The sequence below is a fragment of the Takifugu flavidus genome, chromosome 20 (assembly GCF_003711565.1).
Source record: "Takifugu flavidus isolate HTHZ2018 chromosome 20, ASM371156v2, whole genome shotgun sequence".
Taxonomy (NCBI): domain Eukaryota; kingdom Metazoa; phylum Chordata; class Actinopteri; order Tetraodontiformes; family Tetraodontidae; genus Takifugu; species Takifugu flavidus.
In genome coordinates this window covers 1,858,944-1,881,149 of record NC_079539.1, presented here as the reverse complement: position 1 = coordinate 1,881,149, position 22,206 = coordinate 1,858,944, and the positions used below count along the sequence as shown (strand labels likewise).

Here is a 22,206-nt window from a genome sequence, read left to right as displayed (position 1 = left end):
ATATGTTTCATCCTCGGAATCATCCACAAAGTTTGGCCACATAAGTTCGATTAAAAAATTATCACACTCGTCATTTGTGAAAATGTATGTTTAAACTACCTACTTCCGTAGGCATAACAATTTTTACGCGGTTATTATAATACAGTAACAATAATATAACAATATTGTATATTGCGACATATATGGTAATAATATAATACAACAATATTTGAACAGGAGCTGAACATTTTACGAGAAATAAAGTACGACATTAAAACTGAGGTCAGAAACAAGGAATATGTGAAAACATCGATAAATGTATAACGCCCTGAGTGAGATGTCTGATTATTTTACAATCAACTGACGAACTTTGACACGGATGTGACGTCATCGTTTTAAAGAGCCACTCACGTCTCAGATCACGCGATACTTAACTTTAAATGTCATACCGGTATTAAACAAACCTGTCCTTCTTTTAAAGTGGTAAAACCAACAGGGTAAACAATCTAAGTGCTTCCCAATGCATTGGTTCCAGCATAGTTGTGGAAAATGATTACAAAGATGTGTATTTGCCAATTTGGTTTAATTTCAACACAATTAAGGCCAATAAATACAAGAGCCTGTGAGAAAAACGCAAAAAGTCGGACTGTGATTATTTTATTAGAAAATGTGAGCGAGATTTGATCAACACCCCATGGGTTGCAAACGTGTCGCAGAATAATCGTATAAGAATAATAAAATATATATAATGGCCACAAAAACTCGATATCTGTCTGTAAAAAAACCCCCCAAAAAACCCCATCGTTTCCCAACATTCAGTACATAATCCAGCCTGCAGCAGATCAACTCCTCCTCCAGCAGCATCTCCAGGGGGGGTCCCAGCAGCAGCCCGTTGCCCGGGCCTGCACAGTCGACATCACACAACCTTCCTCCTCCTCCTCCTCCTCCCCCTCATCCTCCTCCTCAGCTCTGACGGGCTCCAAGCGTCACCGTCGGTCTCCTTCTCTCATCACAACCTGCACACTTTGATTGATTTCTGCGCTGTTTGGAGGTAAGAAACGGATTATTTCCGCACAGTTTAAAGTCTATTTTTTGCCAAATGTTGCACGTTTCCGCCGCGTCTGATCCGCGACGTTCACGCCTTGTTATTTATTATCGTGCGGCTGCAGACGCACTTGCCTCCTCCTCCCGTTTTCTTCATCCGCGTTATTAACCTGCCAGAGGCCAAATAACCAGCAGCACCATCGCCTCACGGGCTGGAAACGTCGAATAATGTGATCCGAGCTGCTCGATGTGTTGATCAAAACGTGAGGTTTTTCCACATTGCGTCATTTTCAATTGATTTTGCGTATTTTCTCCGGGACAGATCCTCGGACTGCCTCGTTTTAGGCCCCGAAAGCACGATTTTATTCCTAAAATAAAACACACAGGAGGATCCACACTACCAGCACTGGATGTGCTTCCTTTAGACCAATTGTTTTGCATAAGATCTTCCAATAGAAAGGGAAAATGTCTCATTTCCCCCCACATTGACGCGCTGTTTTGACACATTCTGTTAATCTACAGTCCATCAAGAGGAAAGCTGACTTATTTCACAAGCATTTTCCTGCCTTTATGATCAAGATTATGATAAAATATCAACAGAACTGTGAGGGAAAAAAGAAAGTTGTGTTCCAAAATATATAAACACAACATAATTTTAGCATAAAATAGTTTTTTTTAACTAAATGACACAAACACATGGTTTTATATTATAATGGAATGAATCCATTATAATATTGTATTATCTTTGATGTGATTTAATGCATTCAGGCTGTAGAAGGTTTCAATTTTGTAGATGTGTGAGTGTGTGTGTGTGTGGGGGGGGGGGGGGGGCTAATGGGCTCAGCTCCATTGATGGCTCCATGGTGGTTAAAAGCTCTCCTGATAAGACTATCAGACACAGAAAGCACTCAGGCTGCTGCCGGTCAGGTGGATTGATCCCAGACGGGTCGTCTTCGGAGACACAGACACAGTTTGACACCACACAGGCAAACGTCATGCGTCCATTCATGCCCACGCTGTTAATAACCACCTCTGATTAGGAGTGAACCAACACTCAACAAATGTCTAAGGCAGTTATTCCTGATGCTGCCACCCTGCTCATTAAAACACAGGTTTGTTTGTTAGCAAACTTCTCATCACCTCCAACTTTTTTGAGTGTTGAATCTAGTTCTGCCATTCCACCCACACACACATCACATGTTGCTCGACTAGCTACCATTGTGCTATGCTAAGCTAACAAGCTGTTGGCCGTTGGTGTTCAACTTTAACATGACTCAGGACGTCCGCTGGTCACCCCGATGGACACAGCTGGTCCAGGTGACAGTGACAGGTGCTTCTGGAGCTGGTGCAGTTCAGCTGGGGACGAGCAGCATCTGGCGCTCCAGCGGGAGGACGGCGGCGTTCCCCCAGCCCGGCGTTCTGCTGCCTCTCCTGAGAGAGAGCCGCGTAACCAGGGCAGTAGCTGTTGGGGACCGGCTGGGCGTTGGCCCGGCTGGGCGAGCTGATAAACAGGCATGAGAGGAGCAGGGAGGGGGATGACAAGGGAGGGAGGAAGAGGAAGATGAAGGGCGGGTTGGATGAAAGAGAAGACGCAAGTTGAAGTGAGGGGGGGTCACAGGAAGTCAGGATATCCCTCGAAAAACAGCGTTGTCCCGCTCCAAGGTGCCCTTCCCTCAGCTGACCGACCCCAGGAGGCGTCTCTGATGACGGCCCAGCCTGACTCTGATCCGTGGAGTTGTTTTACACACAGTCTGCTTGTCCCCACACCAGGCTGGGGGACCGTCCTCTGGGAGGTGGTGTCTGTCTGAGCAGCAGCCATGTTCATGCTGCACTGCTTCCAAATTAGAGGTCTTACCATATTAAAAAATGGCTCCGAACATCTCCCCAAATGCTCCCTATTGTTCCCAGAGTGGATTATTCCACCGCTGAAAATAGTCCCGCCGAAACGGCGAAATAACTTAATCAGATGCTGAAATCGTATTTTCTCCACCCTCTGCTGCACCAGAAGTGAAACGACCTCAGAGTTGAGATGAGTCATTCTCCGAAATAAATCCCGAGATTCAGGCCGGAAAATCTGCTGCTTCTGACCGTCTCCCTGTATCTCTGCAGCCGTTTCAGCCCGACCGGGAGGAGGCCGACCGTCCGACCATGCACAAGGTAACCAACCGCCTCTCAGTGTCGGTTATTGGCACCGGGATCATCGCCGATATTCTCATCGCGGCGCCGAACGTTGGGGACAAACATGGCTGCCAGTAAACACCACTGCGCTGAACCTGAGCCTGACCACCAGCAACACACACACACACACACACACACAAAGACGCGCGGGTTTGTTTGCATTCTTGCCGCAGGAAGTCTTTTCCTCGCACTTCCTTCCCCGCTGATTGGCCAGGAAACCGTCTAAAAAATAAATAAATACAGGATTAAACAGGATACAGGAAACTGTGCTAATATGCTAATTGGTAATGGGCATTTACCTGCTGGTGTCACAGGTGGAGGGACAGGTAACCCCGGTCAACCTGCCATCTTCCAGAGGCCTGAGCACCCCGGGGTCTCCTGCCACGACCATCACGGTGAGACACCTCCGTCTTGTTAGCGTGCGTCCACACGAACGCTGACCCTCTGACCTTCACGCGTGTGCGTTCAGGCCCGGGTGAACGACCAGGTGGTGGGTTATCGAGACCTGGCAGCCCTGCCCAGAGACAAAGCCATCCTGCAGGTGGAGCGACCCGACCTCATGACCTACCAGCCGCACCTCAGCTTCTCGCCACTGGACCCGCCGCGCCGAGAGGTGTCTTACATTCATCGCCATCACCACCTCTGTGCTCACGCGCTAATTGCTAATCAGCCTCAGAGACGCTACGACACCCTCTCATCACACAGTCTGTCTCTTTTCCTTGCCTCCCTGCAGAGATCTCTGTCCCCGCCCCCCACGTCTCCTCCCAGGTCTCCTGAGGTAAGATTCGGTGTTTTTGCGCGTGTGACTTCCGTCTGCGAGCTCATTAGCATGCAAACTCGGGCGACGGCAGCGTGCTGTGACATCCGTTAGATATTAGCGAGTGAGTCACAACCGCTAATCCCGCGTCAGCCGCTGCAGTTCTAAGCGGGTTAAGTGGCGGCGGTGAGCCGGGTGATTCATACGGTAAATACAAATGAGACAAACGTGTCCCGCCTTTCTGCCTTAACGTAGGCCCACATTTCCAAATTAGCAGCGGCGGCTTTCAAACAAACTTGTTAGTCAAATGATCTGTTTTTTTAGTTACTATTGAGTCCGCTACTGTAATAACTGTAGTAATAACTGCACATATGGCAGACATGTTAAGCATCGCCATACTGGGTGTGATGTCACCAGCTAAGGCGCTGGCCCTGATTGGCTGCTGCTGTTGCACCAGTGGAGGCTGATTCCGATTAGCGGTGTCATGCATGGTCATCATCCTCATCATGTATTTTTAATGTTCCTGTCCAACAACCTGACCTGTGGTTTCTCTCCACTGGTGCACCAGTAAAGCAGAGTCCAGTGGGCCCAGCGGGTGTAGTACAGTACATGAACCCTCAGTGACCCCCCCATTGCAGCCTTCCATGACTCAGTTCTGTATCTCTGTGTGTAAATCTGACATTTAATGGCTCCGGCGTTGCTGCTGTAACAAAGAGAGTCTCTGTCAGGGCGACCTCAGCCGCCAGTCTGGCATGTGCTTACGCTGGTAGTCATGGGAAACGTAGTGTTGTTGCGCCCGCAGACGACACAACAACTCATTCATAGTTAAATCTGGACGGTTAAGTCTGATGGGCCTCGGCGCTGTTTGGACCTGAAGGCTGGAGTGTCCAGACCCGGTCCTGGAGGGCGTGAATCCAGCCGGGTTTTCTGTCCTACCAGGCAGAAAACCGCTTCTTCCAAGGACAGCGGTGAAGCGTTTTGAATGTGCATGTGTGTGTGTGTGTGTGTGTGAAGGTGAAGACTCTCAGAGCCAAAAGTGAGAGCGGGTCCCCTGGAGGTTCCTCACTGCAACTGCAGACTTCACGCAAGATCAGCTCCAGCCATCAACACTTCCACAGACCAGGCTCAGGTACACACACACACTCACACACACACTCACACACACACACACACACACACATGCAAAGTGCACCAACCCTAACTTTATCCTTAAACCTAAAACCAAGTCTTCACCCTCAAACAGACCTCTAAAGATGTGAGAACCAAAAAAGGTCCTCACTTAAATATATATTCTCGTCCTCGCTTTGGCGTTGCTCATCCAATATTAAATTTGAGCCGCTTGAGGTTTCGTTTTTGCCGTTTTATTTTCATAACTGTCGTGTTTGCAGATAATGGGAGCAACATCTACAGGAAACCTCCCATCTACAAACAAGGTGAGCTTCATTCCGCCGCCGCCGCCGCCGTCGCCTCTCCTCCGTCTGCGTCCCGTCCGGCTCACCCCACTCCGCCCTCTCCGGCTCCGCAGATGTGAACAAACACGTCGAAGCCGTCATTCAGTCGGCCAAGTTTCCGGCAGCTCAGCCCCCAGACCCCAACCAGCCGTCCAAGATAGAGACAGAGTACTGGCCCTGCCCCCCCTCGCTGGCCGCCATGGGTAACGAATGCACCATCCGCCACGACTGGTTGCCATGGAAGCACCAGGAATGTGGTCCCGATCATTTAGAACGCTGAGGTCATCGGCCTGTGATGTCATCTTCCCGTACAGAGATCGAGTGGAACAAGAGGAGGCTGCAGGAGGAGGACGAGACGGAGGACCAGGCGGACGAGTCCAAGACGCTGCCGGAACAGGAGCTGGAGAAGATCAAGTCCAACCTGGGCCGCCTCATCCTGAAGGAGGAGAAGGAGAAGGCCGTCAGCTTCCGGAGGAAGACGCAGTCGCTGCCCAACAGGACGCACATGCACACCAGTAGGGAACAGTAGGGACCGGCGCCGCCGTCACCCGTCCTCGCCGTCGGGACACGTTGGTCCTCAGTTATTGTCTTTTGATTCCGCGCAGGCTTGTCCACCGGTGCTTCCAAGTCTCCTTCACACTCGGGCCCAGGCTTGACCAGGGTAGGATCGATCAATCAATCAATCAATCAATCAATCAATCAATCAATCAATCAATCTATCTATCTATCTATCTATCTATCTATCTATCTATCTATCTATCTATCTGCAGATGCAGTCAGCAGAGTTTTCCACAGAAGGAGATAAGGGACGGCCAGGTAGGACCTTTCCTCTGAAACCATAGAAGAAGAGAGGATCACAAATAAGGGGCGTGGCTTTAATTTGATGTTTTTTTTCCCTTTATTGTTCATGTTCTGGATCTCGCTCTCTGCTCCCCGTGACTTCCTGTCTCTGCAGCCGCTCAGGTAAGCATCATGCACGCCCATGAGGCACGTGCACGGCATCGGCGGTGCACTGACGGCAGGCCTTGACAGCACGTCTGTGTGTGTGTGTGTGTGTGTGTGTGTGTGTGTGTGTGTGTGTGTGTGTGTGTTTAGAACGGTGAAGCTCAGAGGGAGAGGATGGACAGAGGAAACTCTTTACCGAGCATTCTGGAACAGAAGGTGGGTTATTTATCTTTTATCCGTGTTCTGTAACATTTAGCAAACGTTCGGAGGAGCGTGCGATGGGTGACGAAGACGAAGGCACGTTCAAGTGTTCTGTCTCTGCAGATTTATCCCTATGAAGCTCTGATTGTGACCCACAGAGGGCGCTGTAAGCTGCCACCAGGAGTGGACCGCACTCGCCTCGAGGTAGGAGGAGCCAGCGGTGGAACAGCGAAATACCTCCAAGCCTTCCTGTTTTCAAATGTGATAAAAGCTGGTTGTCCCCGTGTCCTCAGAGACATCTGTCCCCAGAGGATTTCGAGCGGGTGTTCGGGATGCCGATGGCCGAGTTCGACCGTCTGTCTTTGTGGAAAAGAAACGACCTAAAGAAGAGGGCCTCGCTTTTCTAACAGGCGGTGGCCTTTGACCCCCCCCCCCCCCCCCAGCCCCTTTGAGATACTTGACGAAGGCGAAAAACAGGAAGTGACATCAGACATGATGGAACGCACCGAGCCATGACTTATCTAACCAATCACGTCCCTGGATGCGTGCGCCCGTGTGGGCTCTGTGGATCAGAGCCGGCCCTGTTCAGCCCTTTACTTTGACTAACCCTAACTGATGCACTAACACTCATATTACCTGTGCTGCCCTTTTAGTCGCCACTGCTCGCTAATCACCCACGTCCTGCGTCACCTGTCGCCCCTTTTCTTTCTTTTTTTTTTGGTTTCGCCGAGCTCCGCGGGTCAGGATCGGGTCCTCTCGGTAGCACGTTGGCGGCCGTGGAGCTCTCCTGGTGACATGAAGCAGGTTCACTTACAACTGCGGTTGTATCGCCGTGGTAACCAATGACCACATTGCCACGTCGGATGTTAGCAGCTCTGCGATGTAACCAATCTTTAATCAGTGTTGCTTTTATTGCTGAGTATTTCTAGTTGGTTTTATGCTAATACAGGACGTGCACTCACCTCTGTCATATCAAGCTTGTGGTTTCAGTCAACGTCGAACCAACAAAAGCAGATTCAGTCCTCTCACTTGTTTTTTTTATTTTTTAGGCTTCACTTCATATGACGGCTGTTTAACACGAGGAGTAACTTCATCTGATTGTAGTAACTATTTATTATGTGGAATTTATTTATTTGATGATTGTACAGCTCACCTTCACCTTGGCCCTGGGGTTTGGCCTTTTTCGAAGGCACATCTCGACGCTAAAGCAGCAGTTTGTAGTCATCCACACGGAAGCATCCGCCACATTTAAGGTGTCTGTCTTCACGCTTTGCTGGGCAACGCCATCCATCTGTCATCATTTTGGGTTGTGTAATGTAAAGCAGTCAAATAAATCAGAGAAACAAAAGCTTCCGAGTGGCTTTATTATGTCTTTTTTTTCAGATTCTATACAAGTTATCATCTATATGGAAAGCAGCAAGAAAATTGTATTCTCTTGCCATCAACTCTTGGCTCTGTTGCATCTTGACTCCTTGATTAGCTTCTAAAAGAATCAAAGACACTAGGCATCCTTGATTCTCATCCTGAATATCATTATTCTACACTCTGGGGCGGTTCCTGTGAGACCAGGTCATAAATCAATGTCAGGTTTTATGGAGGGAGGGAACATCCATCAGCTCTATGTGATTAACTGGACAGAACGGGCGATGTCGTGCAGCAGTGCTGTTGGTTGCTGCCCCCTGCTGGACAAACATCGAAACTGCCTCAGAGGTACTTTAGCAGTGAGATGCGTTTGAAGCTCCTCGTTCAAAGGAAGTCATTAAATAAGTCACAAGCGCATCACTTCCTAAATCATTAAAATGGACAAAATCCAACCAGCTCAGCTTGTTACAGTATTTTGAACCGAAGCTTCAGTCACTGTCCTTTTGCAATTGTGCAAAAATGCTGGATCTGACATGCTGCTAGTGCTGTAGTAGTTCCGGGTTTTAGGGCTAATTGCAATAATCTGAATTCCTGTAGGTTTTTATGGGCCTTCCATTATGTCTGGACCCCAGGAAGATGGTGCAATATAACCTCACTATCGCCTCTGGTGGCGCAACGAGGTATTACACGCAACAAATGCCGACAGTTTTCCTAAAGAAGCTAAATTTCCAGTTTCTTTTTCCAAATACTGCATTAAATAGTTTTAAACACCTTCCCGTCCCTGATTTTAAATGATCACTTTTAAGGTGCAGTGTGACACCACAAATATGTTCTCTCCACTCCTTTCCGACGTGCACACACCCCAACCTGGCAGATTCTATTATGTGGCAACTGTGTTTAAAACGCCCCCGTGGCATTTTGCTCCTCTTCTCCAACCATAATCAACCTTTTTTTCCTGCCTGCTCAAACTTGTGAAGCGAAAGCATCTGCGGCGATCTGCAGGTAATAACGTGAAGGGGGTTTCGTTGCTAAGAAACATATGGGCCCACACATAAAAACGAGGAGCTGGAGATGCTTCAGTGCCACTCAGCTCCTGGAGCCGCACAAAAAGGCCGCCCACGCAGGCCTGCGATTGGCAGCTGCATGATGGAAAGACGGCGTCCTTGAGAAACATTCAACAGACGCGAGGACTGGTAGTTTTCTGGGTTTTTTTTATTTGAATGGAGTGAAACATCTACATAAATGAGAGGCCCCGCAACACATCGATCCGACCCAAAAAAAAGAAAAAAGTTGTCTTTTTCCTCCCCCAAATTTCCTTTCGAAGGAAAAAAAAAAAGTTCAATTCATTTTTGAAACCTTTTCTGTACATTCTGTGAGATAAGTTCAGAGACATGAACAGAAGTCAAACGAGGCCTCGTTCTCCACAAAATCCCAGCATGCTCGACCCGCCCCCTCCAAAATAAAGAAAGCCACAAACGTCCCACCCTCCCAGATCTGTTAAACACCCTAAACATCCATTTTGCCTTTTATTTTCCCTCAATTACTTTCATCAAAGCCAGCATCGGACTCTAACGGGGGTCTTCGGGCTGCAAACAGCAACAAGTCGGTCCCGATCGTCTAAACTTGATGCTTTCATGGACTTTTTTTTTAAACAATAAACATCAGCCCTGGACACAGAAAGAAGACCTGTTGCTTTTGAAATCTGAATTCAGGGTTCTGTCAGCGCTGCGTTCAATGACACGTCGTCGAATCAGAAACCCCGGCTTCACGACCGATGTGGGGAAAAAGCTCGTAATTTCAGTTTTAGCTCTTCTATCATCCGAATTCAGGTGACAATAAAGTGGTATAACTCATTCATTTGTTCCTCTTCTTTCTGTGCCCCCCTTTAGATCTATGTCTTATAAAAAAAAAAATCACATTGAAAAGAGGGAACAATTAAAATATACATAATTATAATATAAATGTCAATACTTGCTCCTCAGAGCTCAGTCACACTATCATTGGCATAAGAAAGGATGGAGTTTATGCAAAATGATTCTGTCATTTTAGTGTGTGTGTGTGTGTGTGTGAGTGTGTGTGAGAGTGTGTGTGTGTGTGTGTGTTTATGGGCACAAACACAGCGTTAGAATGAGCGTCACTTCCTCCCTCGACACCTTATAAACGCTGACAGTAAAAGGTGCCGTCCCGGACAGCACTGGGCAGCGAGCGCCTGCAGCAGGTCCAAGTTTTTGAGATTTTCTGACTGTTCAGGCTTAAACTATGATATTTAATAAGATGATAAAATAAATGAAGCGTGGCGAGAGTCGCTCGGACTGAACTGCCCTCTTCTCCTGCTCTTAAAGGAGAGAAGTGGGGGAGAGGGAAGGAAGCAGGGGGGGACGAAAGGAGAGGTGGAGGAGAGGGGGGAGGTGGGGAGAGAAGGCATAAGAGAAGGGGGAGGTTTTAGGCCTGGGTCTTGGTGCCGTTCTTGTCTGGAGGCCCGGTGCTGGCGGGCAGGTTGTTGAGGGACAGCGCGGCCTCGTGCTGATTGCTGTCGCGGCGAGGGGGCATCCTCTCGTTGATGAGGTCCAGGCCTCGAGCCTCCTCGAAGCTCTGGATCTTGTGCTGTGGGTTGAAGCCCTGAATGGCTGCAAAAGCAAACAGAACAATCAGAACCACCAGAACGCAGCATCAAATGTGAAACAGTCATCACCGAGCCATCCGATAGCCCCAATTACTGTTCATAAAGTGGCTCTAAAGGCAGCGTTTGAGCAGAGGAAGACAAAGCAGCAATTATCGGAATATAAACAATTATTTTACAGCCAACTTTAAATAAAATGATTCAAGTGAACCTGTGAAGCCCATAATCCAGTTAACAGACGGGGAGGTCTGGCTGAGCTAATCCAAGAGTGTCCAGAACCAGTCCTCGAGGGCCGAAATCCAGCTGGGTTCTGTCCAACCAGGCAGAAATTGCTTAAACTGAGGAGGGGGGGGGGGGGGGGTCTACCTGGGAGGACAGGAATCCCGGCTGGATTTGGGGCCTTGAGGACTGGGTCTGGACACAAGCAAACAAAGAAACGGTCTACGTTTGTCTGCATTCGGCTTGCAGTAAGCATTCATCTAACAGCCGCAGCGCAGTAATGAAACCAAACGGCGTCACATTGTTAAAATTCATGACAGGGAGCTGCCAGACCCAGACAAACGGACGGACAGAAGGATGGATGCGTACCTCGTGCCTCTTCTGCCTCTACGGTGGCTGTGTAAGCGTGAGTAGAAGTGCCATGCCCAAAACCAATGGAGAGAGAGTTGCAAGGTTAAATATCAATGCATTCAGTCATTCACATTATCACAGCACCTGGTCCTGTTAACAAGGAGTCAATCAACATACAACCCCCCCCCCCCCCAAAAAAAAAGCAGTGACCAAAGACAGTGTTGCAAGATTTAAATGGGGGCATTATTAATTCATCCAACTGTGATGCTTTAAATTAGTTCTGAACCACCTTCAAACGCCATCAGAAATTCTTCTATTGAGTGATCAAAAAACTGAGTTGGCTAATTTTTTTTTAATGCTGAAACACACCAGGATTGTGTGAAATCGCCTCTTTTATTGTTACCAACCCGATTCTAATTCCAAGCTTCGGGCAGCGTGCTAAGCATCGACGGTCACCCAGAGGACGCCGCTCTGACGCTCGGCTGTGTGCTCGTACGAGCGCTTCTGCGGTTAGTCTCTCGGTGTGAGTGCAGGCACGGGACGTTAGTGTCGGCTGGCGTCCGCGTTAGCGTTCGGTGGGATGCTCGGCTGCGTTTGCACTCACCGCTCTGCAGGGTGCGCCGTCCTCCGGACAGAACTCCCACGGGCAGAGTGCCGGTCGGGGTCAGGCCCTTCAGCTGCAGGACGCTCTCGTTCTCCTCTCTGCCCAACACACACTCACATTAACGTCTTATTTACTCATTTGAACTCTTAGCTTTAGCATTAGACGACAGAAGCAGCTGGATGATTCAATGCCAGAATAAACTGTAATGTAGCCAAACCATCGGAGAAATATGTCGCACCTGAGCACCGAGAAGACGCGAGCCATCTTTCCGATGGCCCGGATCTTGTTTCTGATCACCTCCTTTCTGACAGCGGGAGCTCCGCCTGAGTGACAAAACAAAGACACAATGAGGGAAAGAAGACCAGCCAGACGAACGGTGATTAAAGTCCCGTTTACATCCGACATTGGTGAATCCGATGGCGCCAACACGGGCAGTGATGAAGCATTAGCAGCTCAGCTGCGGCCCTCGTTCTGCTGTAACGCTCATTTCAACAACCTCCAAAGTCCCGCTTCCTCCCTGTGCAGCGCTAATTACATTTAGCGTTAATGAGCAACGCCTCACCGCAGGCCGCGGCAGCAGTTCTTACTCTGCAGCAGCTCACTAGCCTGGATGGGGGGGGTTTATGTGGAAAAAACTACAAAGCATCCTTCCCATCTGCCTGTTTGATATAGGAAATTACTGAACCTTTTCAGACGCTATCTGCGCATTTCTCAAGGAGGAAACAGGCCGGGTGCTAAAACCAAGACAGGAAGTGGGTTATATTTAGCGATGGGCACTGTTGATTTTCAGTCTGATGTGACAGACTGAAGGGGTAATGTAGCCTCCTTTATTTGCACGTTTCTAATTGGCCGGGTGGCTTTCCGACGCCAGATGTGGCTACGGCCCCTTACCCTCGTACGTGTCGTCCCCTTCTGACATGAGCTCGTCATCGGAGCAGATGTTCAACACGTTCACCAGCATCTCCGTCACTGCGAGACAACAACGGACAGAGAAGCTTAGCCCACGTCACGGCCGACGCTCGTCCGCGCGAACCGTCTCACCTTTCTCGCCGACGAAGGGCAGAGACCAGGTGAAGACGTCCATGAAGTTGGGCAGCCAGTAGGGGTGAGGGGAGCAGTTAAACTGCCGGATGTTCATCACGTTGTTCTCGTACTTCAGCACCGCCGCTGAGGACAGAACAACAGGCGCTGACATTCTTTAACGACGACATCATCCCCGCTTGGCTCCCGCTGATGCAAGGTCGGGTTGCCATGGTTTCCCCGCCTCCACTTACCTTTGTTATTGTACACGTCCAGGTAGTTGGGAGCCGAGAAAATTGTGATTAAAGAAGGGAAGCCTGTCGTCTGACTTTTTCTGTACATTCGATACCTGATGGGGGGGAAGTTTCACAAGCGTGAAGGGGGGAAAAAACAGAACAGAAAAGGATGGCCAGCTCTCAGACACGTGCGTGCGTGCGTGCGTGCGTGTTACTCACCCTGCATCCTGGGCTTCATGTGCTCGTATTACAGACAACAAGTTATTGTTCATCAGAAAATCACATACTGCTGGGTAACTGCAAACAGAGCAGAGAATGAATATTAGGCATCGCGTTGGACACGATGAGATGATGCCACTCTGCCAAATTGATTTCAGTATCCTCCCACAGCTCGCCGTTTTTTTGTTCCCTCGCTCAGTCACCTTGGTTGCTATGACAATTGAAAGGGCAGTGTGAATCAGAGTGTAGCAAGAGAAGCTTTAAGGTGTTAGAATTAAGGATCTGGTAAAGCAGGAGTGGGAGTCTAAATTCTTTTTGGAGAGCACCGCTGAGGCTTCTAAGGGCTTTTTAATTGCTCCTGACCCTGACCTCCGTTGGCTCGCGGTGTGAACGGGTTTTTCTCTTAATCTCTCTGTAGCAATAACTGCTGAGGATCCGGTTCGCTTGGATGGGATTCATTCAGCCCCTTTTTCATTGTTTTCCTTGGGATTTGAAAACGGCAGCATTTAAAAGTGCGACTGGAAGTGGACTGGAAGCAACCTGACATGGAGGAAAAGAGGCTTTCGAAAGCAGCTGCATTCTGCAACTGTCAACGCTGTAAATTCAAAACAGAGAATGCTAATATTTATTTTCAGGTCCTGGCTGATAGTGGATTTAAGCGGACACTTATCCAGAGATAAGCCATTGTTTGTATAAGCTTTAATCAGCTCAGATTAACGGCGGGAGCTTTTTCCTTCTCCTCCCTCTCCCTTGTTTTTGTAATGTGGAAACATTTTCAGTGGCGGAAAGCTGTACCTGTAGAAGTAGGAGCAGCCTCGCACGCTGTTGTGGCAGAAGTGTTCCTGGGTCTTTTCTGAGCCGTAGTCCTCCCCCGGGTCTGACCACAGCAGGTCGCACATCGGCCCGAACGCAGGCGGTTCCTTAAATCGGTCCAGCTGCAGAGAGACGCGGGACCGGTTTCATTTAGCAAGCTGCTAACCAGTCCGCTGGTGCTGGTTCTCATGAAGGGCTCCTGCTATTTTGACCCGGAATCTTCTCGATCCCAAACATTTGTAGCTTGCTAAGCCACTAAAACTCCACTCAAAATTCACTCTTCGCCTCCCTTCTGTTTCTCCTGGGATGGACCTGATATTTAGTCCTGTATTTTACTGCTAACTCCTGCTAACGGTAGGTTGGTGCAGCAGGGCCCGGCAGGGAGTATATAGATTATTATTACCGCCTGATAAATATTCTGCCACGTGTCCACTCGGTTTACCTTCCGTATGTCATCCAGACAGGTGACCTCGGGGCTCAGGCCTCCGTGCACACACAGGAACTGCTGGTTGAGGAGAGCGGCTAGAGGCAGGCAGTCAAACGCATCCATACAGGCGTCATAAACATGCTCCGAGTACTTTATTTTACCTGGAAGAAGAGGCGTGGGAGGTCAGTTAAAAAGTTCTTGATGTCAAATAAAAAAGGACGGGGACGAGGTGACCTACACTCCTGTTTAAAGGTGAAGTACTCTGTGAGGTGCCGGCACTCGTGGTTGCCTCTGAGGAGGAACAGGGTGTTGGGATGGTTGATCTTCAGAGCCCACAGGTACAGTACGCACTTCAGAGAAACACACACACACACAACACACACACACACACACACACACACACACACACACACACACACACACACACACACGGAGGTGAGGAATGAATCATCAGCCCTTCCACTTCAAATGCTGAAACCTCTCACACGGTGTTTAAATGTCAGTGAATTCAATTATAATGCTTCAGCTGGTTCTTAAAAAGCAGTTTTTCCTAATTTGAAGCCCGGCGTTCCTTTCTGCCACATTTATATTGAAATGTAACATCAGTATCTGAAAAATCCCACACGTTTAAGACACTCATCGCCTATGATGCTCCAAATCCGGCCTCCTTTTAACATCAACGCACACCAGACGTGGAGGAAATCGGCGATATTTCCTGCTCGGAGGGTCTTTTTCTTTAACACACATGACTCATGTTCTCGGAGGGTTGTTGTATGAAAAAAAAATGACATCACGGTTGATGCTGCAGGGGATAATACAAAAGAAGTCATCAACTATTCATATGATGATTCAATATCTTCCTTTGATTGTGACTCTAACATGCTGGGCCAGGTATCATGGTAACGAGTCAGCATAAACAGAGATAAAACAGGGGATTAAAGCTGCTTATCTCACCATCTCCAGCCTCTGAGCAGTGTTACATGAGAAGATACACGCACGACCCTTTCCTTCCCTAAAACCTTCCATTTTCTCCGCTGAACGTGCCGAGAACAGCTGTTTATCCAAGCTCAACCGGCCCGATCACAAAAGAAGCGGCGGGAGAACAAAGGGACCGCTGCGGTCTTCATTAATGCCCCCCCCCCCTCCTCCCCCAGACACGGACCTCTGCGGAGCTGATCTTCTTGACATTTGATTTTCACAGTCTGTAGTTACAGAAGTGGGCCTAAATGGCACGCCGTCGCATGACAGACAAGCCGAGTGCTCCTGTTGAGGCTGTTTGGACAACAGGGTGTAAAAGGATCCCTGTGACCTTTACGTCTCCTGAGTAAATGTAACTACAGTATCAGTAACCGCCTGTGAAGTACCCGCCGGAGCCCAAACACCACCTGAAGCGGCGCAGGGAGGACCGGAGCCGACGTTATTCCGAGTGCTTTTGCAGAGGCTGCGATCCTGATTATTTTATTTGGCTGTGCCGTTTGAGGAAAACCTCCCGTCTGACTCTGCAAGTAGAACGCCCGCCTCCAGTATTCCGAGGCTCTTCTAATCCGTCTGGAAAGTGTGGCTGCCTGAAGATAAACGGTTTTCTAATTTCATCTAGTTCAATGGAGCATCTGCTACTCCAAAATATATCTGACCCCGTTTCCGACCAAGCCTTTGAAACGGGATCACGCCGCTTCTCGTCCTTGTGTGGACGAGAGTGTTACAAGATATCCGATTGTCCCAACAAGGAAGCGCGACGGCAGCCAATAAAACTGGAACGCCACCCCTCGGCCTTGCAACACGCCCTGGTTTTCCCTCTGATTTTTCTAGAAATGTGACGCAGGCCGAGACGGGGCATGTGCCTGGAAGTAAACTTGAGGGTTTACGCGCGTGCCGCAGTCGGGAGGAGGAGGTGGAGGAGGAGGAGGAGGAGGGAGACAGTGCGCCTTTCATTTCCTACAACTATTTAAAACCCTGTGGGGCAGGATCAGAGCGACGGGCCGTGACTCCAAAGGGCAGAAACACAAACACAAGTGTTGGAGGCGAGCGCATACCTCGATGCTAAAGTACCCTCGGTCCACGTAGTCGCCGAGGAACAAATAGCGAGTGGTGCTGGGGGATCCGCCCACCTCGAAAAGCTTCATCAGGTCAAAGAACTGGCCGTGGACGTCGCCACACACTGGACACAAACATATAGGCGTGTAGGTAACATCGAGGCTTATTTTCACAGCAAAGTGTGTGTGCAAAAGAGAGAGAGACATAGAGAGACATAGAGAGACAGAGAGAGACATAGAGAGAGGGAAATGATGGCGCTGCAGCTGCGTGAGCTCCATCCAACAATAACCAGTTATCATATTGCTTATTTGGTCGCTAATCAGCCAGCTAAATTAAAGTTGTTATCAGGGAGACATAACAAATAATTAAACCAAAATCAAATGAGTGGTTTGTGCTGAATTTTCTCCGTGTGAGTAAGTGTCATCTGATCAAAATTCATTTTCAGCTTCGTATTGTCCTGCAGCCCCGACGAGACACGTCAAAAGGCAAAATCGAGCTGACGCCGGGCGCTGGGGGAAACACCGATTGCCTGAAAATATGGAAGTCGGAGAGCAGAGCGCAGGAGGGGATAAAAATAGACAAAGGGCATGAGGGTGGAGGGTTGGATACCTAAGCTAAGCCACATGTCGGGGAGGCCAGCTGCTGCGTCTGAGACTGTCCAAGTGGCTGAAGTTTCAAACAGGACATCTCTGTCCCAGCGCGTCCCACCAAAACTAACCTGTCTGGGCCCAGAACCCACCCCAGACCCCACCCCAGGGTCTCACCCGTGATGGGAGCTTCCACTTCCAGCATGCATTTCTCCTGGCGGAGGATGGCGGCTCCCTCGTTGATGATCCTCAGCGCGGACTCCTCCTCCAGCCGGCCCTCTTTCACCAGGTGGGCCTTGAGAACCTCCACGCTGGGCCTCCCGTCCACGTACAAGTCTTTGACTGACAGGCGTGTACTGGGAGGATGTGGCACCGCTGCAGAGACAGAGACAGGATGGGGGACAAACCTGCATTAGCACGGCTAACCTGGCACTATTTAACGTCACCTGTTATCAATCAGCCCGTTCCCTGCGGAAAATTCCAACTTGGAATATTTCACAATTTTCCCAGTCTGGATTTGTGTGTGTGTGTGTGTGTGTGTTTGTGCTGAAAAGAAATGATCAATTTCCGCTCGGCGTCAGAATTTCCAGCCCGGCTGAGCGGAGTTTATTCAAGCTGTGTAAACTAGAAGCCTGTTTTGACGCAGATGACAAGTCTGCCGGCCGCCCTGTCAGCTGCGAGGAGGAACGGTTCATCCGCGGTGGTTATTTGGATACCACTTCCTCTGGGGGGGGGGAGATTCTCCCCCGAGAACAAAAACTGCTCAGTGGTCGTCGCCGATTGGTCGACTGGCTCCGGCAGCTGGTGGTGAACAGAACAGAGCCGGTCGGCTGGTTGGTTAAGAGTCGGCGACCTGGTTTGGTTGCAGGTCCTAAACTGGATCACTGGGTCGGCAGAGTGTGTGTGTGTGTGTTGTCTGTCCCGTGGGGATACACAGATCACACACCCAAATTAGTGAGGCACTTATTTAGTCACTCCTCTCAAATCCGGTGGATTATACCACCAATAACGAGGGTAAAATGTGAAGAAATAAAGCTCTTCAACCCTTTAACATTAATGGTTTAACCCATAGTTTTGCCGCGTCGGGGCGGTTCTTTTCGGCGTCCTCGCCCTCGGTGACATTTACATGAGGTTTGTGATGGGTGTGAAGGTCAGGTCGTTTGCGTACGGTAGCAAAAAAATAAGTAAAAACAATCCGACCGTATTGAACCTGACGTGAAAGGCGGGAGAAGCGTTTTCCTTTATGGCGACGAAGTGACGGCGACTGTGTCCCACATAAAAGACTGGTTCATCCGAGCGCCGGCGGCGAGGAGCAAGAAACCAATAGAAAGTTTACAGAAACTAATAAAGTTTATTATGTGTGCCAACAGGGTTGGGTCTGCGGGGACGTAACGGCCCCGCGGCTCCGCTCAGACGCCGCGGCGAGCGCGGCTCTGATCAACGGCGTCTCTTAAACACCCGTTTCTCCTCCGGCCACCGCAGCTCGTCTTCAATAAAAGTTCGATGTTCTGGTTTGGCTCGTGGACGGCGGGACTTGGCTCGCGCTCCTCGGCCTTCCTGCGGCCTCGACCGCGACGGCACCTGTTGCCTTTATGATGGAGGCGGCGCTCACAGGACGGGGGGAGCGGGGAGGTCCGCGAGGAGGCCCGGAGGTCCTCCATTAATCATGGACGAGGACAGAGTCGTTAAACTTGCCAGCAGATGCAAACGGCCAGACTGATCCAATTACAATCAGTAACTAAGCCAAAAGGCCAATGCAGCGCACACGCACACACACACGCACGCACACACACATACACACACACACACACCTCATTAATCAGATTCAATTCATCAGAACTGTGGGAGCGTTGGCGTTAAAAATACATTTAAAAAAAGGCGTTAGCGACGAAGCCGAAGCACTGAGAAGCAACTCGACTCGATCCGACTGCAGAAAGAAAATTGAGCTAAAGACAGAGAGAAACGTAGTGGATGGAGAGCCGAGTTCATTGATTAAATGTCAGAGAGCACGGGCCTCGGGCCGGGATCCTGAGCTGCAGCAGAACAGTGTTACGGTGTATTCGAGAACAGCTGGCTCTGCCTCTTGCTTTGCATGAAGCTTTACCCTTTCAATCAGGAAACGGAGGCGCAAAACAGAAGCTGACGCAAACACACCGAGGCTCACGACCCAAAACAGTGGAGCCTAAATAATTAGCAGCCAACCAGCTTTTCTAAAAATTGCAAAATTAGCTTGTGGTCTCCGATATAAGCTAAGACAGTGTGTGTGCGTGCGTGTGTGCACGTGTGTGTGTGTGAGCGGCAGCCTTAAGCAGGCAGGTTTAATGATGTAAAGCTCTCCTACGGCTTTGTGCTCCTCAGCCTCCATCCAGCCAGTTTGCCAGGAGATGAACATAATTGTCTCTCGTCTTCCAAAGGTTCCACAGAAAAACTGAGCAAAGTGGGCGCTCGCCGCCGCGGCGTGACCCCGGTGATGCTTCAACACAGTGTAAACGAGACAGCCCAACATGCAGTCGCCAGCAGGGGTGTGCACAGCCCCCCCCCCCCCCCCCCTTCCACAGGAATGTTCTCTGGAACGCTACAGACCATAAAGGTCTTTTATGAATATCATAATCCACAAATAAACAGCATTATTAGTGTGTGTGTGTGTAATCTGAGAATTAGCTTCCTCATTTTCACTTGAAACCAATTGAGCGAGTTTCACTCAACTTTCCCGACACTCCGATGTTCCCGAGACGGGATTCAAAGATTGTCCAGAAAGGACTTTGGAGGGTTTGAAATCTTATCGAGCGGCCAGATTACGTGCTGGCAGAGCAACGGCGGCTGGGCAGGGTTCGCACTTCAGGATCCACCTTGAAAAAGAGCAGATTTACCGACCGATCCAGAACTTCATTCTTCCCTTTGGGAGGATCCCTCCCCCCTCCTCCACCAGGCGTGCGTGTACAGACCTGAAGCATCTGGGGGGCTACAGAAGAGCCGCGCTAACGTCAAGAGGCGGATTTCTGCAGCTGCTGTGATACGCTGACCACACCTTCGCCAACCTCACGCAGTTGGAACATTTCCTGCGTCGGTTGGTTGGCACATTTGAATGGCTGAACAGAACCAACGCTGGCTAAAAATGTTGCAAAGGCAACAGGAAACTCTCGTTTCAAATCATTATTAGCTACAAACGCACGCAGGATGATCAGAAGTGAACAAACTGAAGGGGGGAGGCAATGCAGCAAACACCAGAACAAACAGTGTGTGTGTGCGCGTGTGTGTGTGTGTCCTGACTGGGGAGGATTAACACTGGTTTTTAGTGTCGACCATATATTGACAGGTGAAATATTAGCTCTCTAAACACACCTTTAGGACACACTTCCTGCTACAATTTCCACCTAATTCTGCATACTGGTGAAAATGCAACAATGTGGGCATCATATTAAGCTATTGTGACACACTTGTGGGGTGTCTCCAGTGTTTCTTCTCCTTTAAGGAGCAAAATGAGCCTATTCCTGCAGAAATAACTCGATGTTCTAGTAGTATCACAGTGGTTTTAGAAGAGAAACAGCCTCCGCAGTTGTTGTCATAGATTTCCTCTCGGTCATTATGTAAAAAAAAATAAAAGTGTTATTGGTCTGGGAGGGGTTTCTTACAATCAGGCCAACACACGCCCGCGCGCACACACACACACACACACACACACACACACCTTCACGTTCACACGCACACTGCAACGCCGCATTTACCCCCAGAACCGATGTTACTTTACGCAAAGTTATCTACACTGAAATTTGCCTCCTTCCTGCAAAACACAGCGTGCTTATTGTTCTCACGCTGCAGTCGGATGCTTTGGGCTCCAAACTTGCTCGACGGTCACGGAGCGTGCGTGCACATTTCCAGTTGAATGTCAAACGCATAACTGACATCTGGCACTCCGCGCCGCTAAGCTAGAAACGCTAACCCGTTAGCTGTGACTAGATTGATCAATTTACATAATGTCGCTGCCTCATCCCATTAATGCGGCGAGGCGGTGGTAAGCACCAGGCTCCATCGGGCTCGACAAAAACCTGCCCAAATTAACTGTAACGGGATTAATTTAAAATGCAGCAATGCGTTACGGTCTCGTCTGGTGCTCTAGCCTCAACGGCAGTCACTGGTAACTTCCTGCACCCGTGAGGAAAAACGAGAATTAATGTCACATACCTTTAATAGGCCGGTCAACGGTGGAGAGTTTGTTTTGGTCTTTCGCCGACATCCTCCCTCCCTGTGGGCTGCGGGTCGGAGAATTTGAGAAATTCCTACCTAAATTTGAGAAATTCCTTACTAGCTAGCTAGCTAGCTGGGGTGAGCTAGCCGCGCTAGCTAGTGTGTCAGCGGCTCGGGGCAGCAGCGCTTCGCTCCGCAGACAGGCGACCGAGCCGGGCTAGGCTGGGCTTAAAACTGACGGGGTCGGGAAAAGGGGGATCTATCAATATTAAATGAATGCGTTCTCCGTGCGCGCTGCTCTGCGGTGCAGTGATGCCAAGCCGCTGTCACTGGCTGTCAAACGAGTCGTCTGGTCCAGGAAACGGGTCTGGAACCGCCGGTGATGCCTTCAGGAGCACACGGCAGTACGTCAGATCATAACGCAACTTTATCCCTTTATTCTCGGACTGAGGTGCATCTGGTACAGGCCGCTGGGCTCTGCTTTTCTGTCGTGATCCGATGTGTCGTCCAGACACTCTGTCGGATTACAATAATCCGCCGCAAGCGGATTTCCTACAACATGGCTCAACGCGGGGGGCTGTGGGTAGTGTAGTATTACTGCGAAATTAATGCCAATACCTTCAGTCTGATGAGCCGCAAACACACTACTGACACTTTAGTGCCAAATAAATGAACAAGGATCAATCTACGTTTAATACAAATACTACAAGTGCATCTACTTAAGAAACTCAAAGGCAATTTACTGGATAAAAATGAAAACTATCCTTAATCGTTTAAGCGTACCCGGTGTTTATTGCTTTTGCCACTCATTCTTAGGACAGTGATTCATATAAGAAGACAACACAGTTCACCAATTTTCCACAAATTTGTTAGTTTGTTCACACAAATTTGTGGAGATTATTTCTAAATATTATACAGGTTTCAAGCATTTATTAAGCAGCCTTTCTAAACTATTCAGTTTTTCACGTGAACGC

General features: G+C 49.3%; 2 protein-coding genes and 1 long non-coding RNA gene across 5 annotated transcripts; 1 reads left to right on the top strand and 2 right to left on the bottom strand.

Moving 5' to 3' along the window:
- The first annotated feature begins 757 nt into the window (after positions 1 to 757).
- Positions 758 to 7,903, top strand: dmtn (dematin actin binding protein). 2 transcript variants are annotated; one of them, XM_057018024.1, is made up of 15 exons: positions 816 to 1,030; positions 3,133 to 3,180; positions 3,516 to 3,596; positions 3,671 to 3,814; positions 3,935 to 3,979; positions 4,973 to 5,087; positions 5,347 to 5,391; positions 5,484 to 5,612; positions 5,724 to 5,924; positions 6,015 to 6,070; positions 6,180 to 6,225; positions 6,365 to 6,372; positions 6,505 to 6,570; positions 6,679 to 6,759; positions 6,849 to 7,903. In XM_057018024.1, exons 2-15 carry the CDS (start codon positions 3,172 to 3,174, stop codon positions 6,960 to 6,962), a joined length of 1,140 nt encoding a protein of 379 aa, XP_056874004.1. In that variant the 5' UTR covers positions 816 to 1,030; positions 3,133 to 3,171; the 3' UTR covers positions 6,963 to 7,903. The 2 variants fall into 2 exon arrangements, 1 of the variants encoding a protein (XP_056874004.1); XR_008947582.1 differs by having other exon boundaries at positions 758 to 1,030; positions 3,029 to 3,180; positions 3,671 to 3,979; positions 6,180 to 6,372.
- A 1,208-nt stretch (positions 7,904 to 9,111) lies between these two features.
- Positions 9,112 to 21,789, bottom strand: ppp3ccb (protein phosphatase 3, catalytic subunit, gamma isozyme, b). 2 transcript variants are annotated; one of them, XM_057018022.1, is made up of 14 exons: positions 21,230 to 21,786; positions 17,225 to 17,422; positions 16,460 to 16,584; positions 14,665 to 14,776; positions 14,442 to 14,587; positions 13,982 to 14,121; positions 13,187 to 13,264; positions 12,986 to 13,080; positions 12,753 to 12,878; positions 12,603 to 12,680; positions 11,950 to 12,034; positions 11,712 to 11,809; positions 11,126 to 11,152; positions 9,112 to 10,544 (listed from the first exon to the last, which is right to left on the bottom strand). In XM_057018022.1, the coding sequence occupies exons 1-14, from the start codon at positions 21,279 to 21,281 to the stop codon at positions 10,360 to 10,362; spliced, it is 1,545 nt and encodes a 514-aa protein (XP_056874002.1). In that variant the 5' UTR covers positions 21,282 to 21,786; the 3' UTR covers positions 9,112 to 10,359. The 2 variants fall into 2 exon arrangements, with proteins under 2 accessions (XP_056874002.1, XP_056874003.1); XM_057018023.1 differs by lacking the exon at positions 11,126 to 11,152 and having other exon boundaries at positions 21,230 to 21,789.
- LOC130516784 (uncharacterized) lies at positions 17,625 to 21,221 on the bottom strand. The gene is made up of 2 exons (XR_008947583.1): positions 19,993 to 21,221; positions 17,625 to 19,896 (listed from the first exon to the last, which is right to left on the bottom strand). It is a non-coding gene; the product is annotated as an uncharacterized LOC130516784 (long non-coding RNA).
- Positions 21,790 to 22,206: the final 417 nt, after the last annotated feature.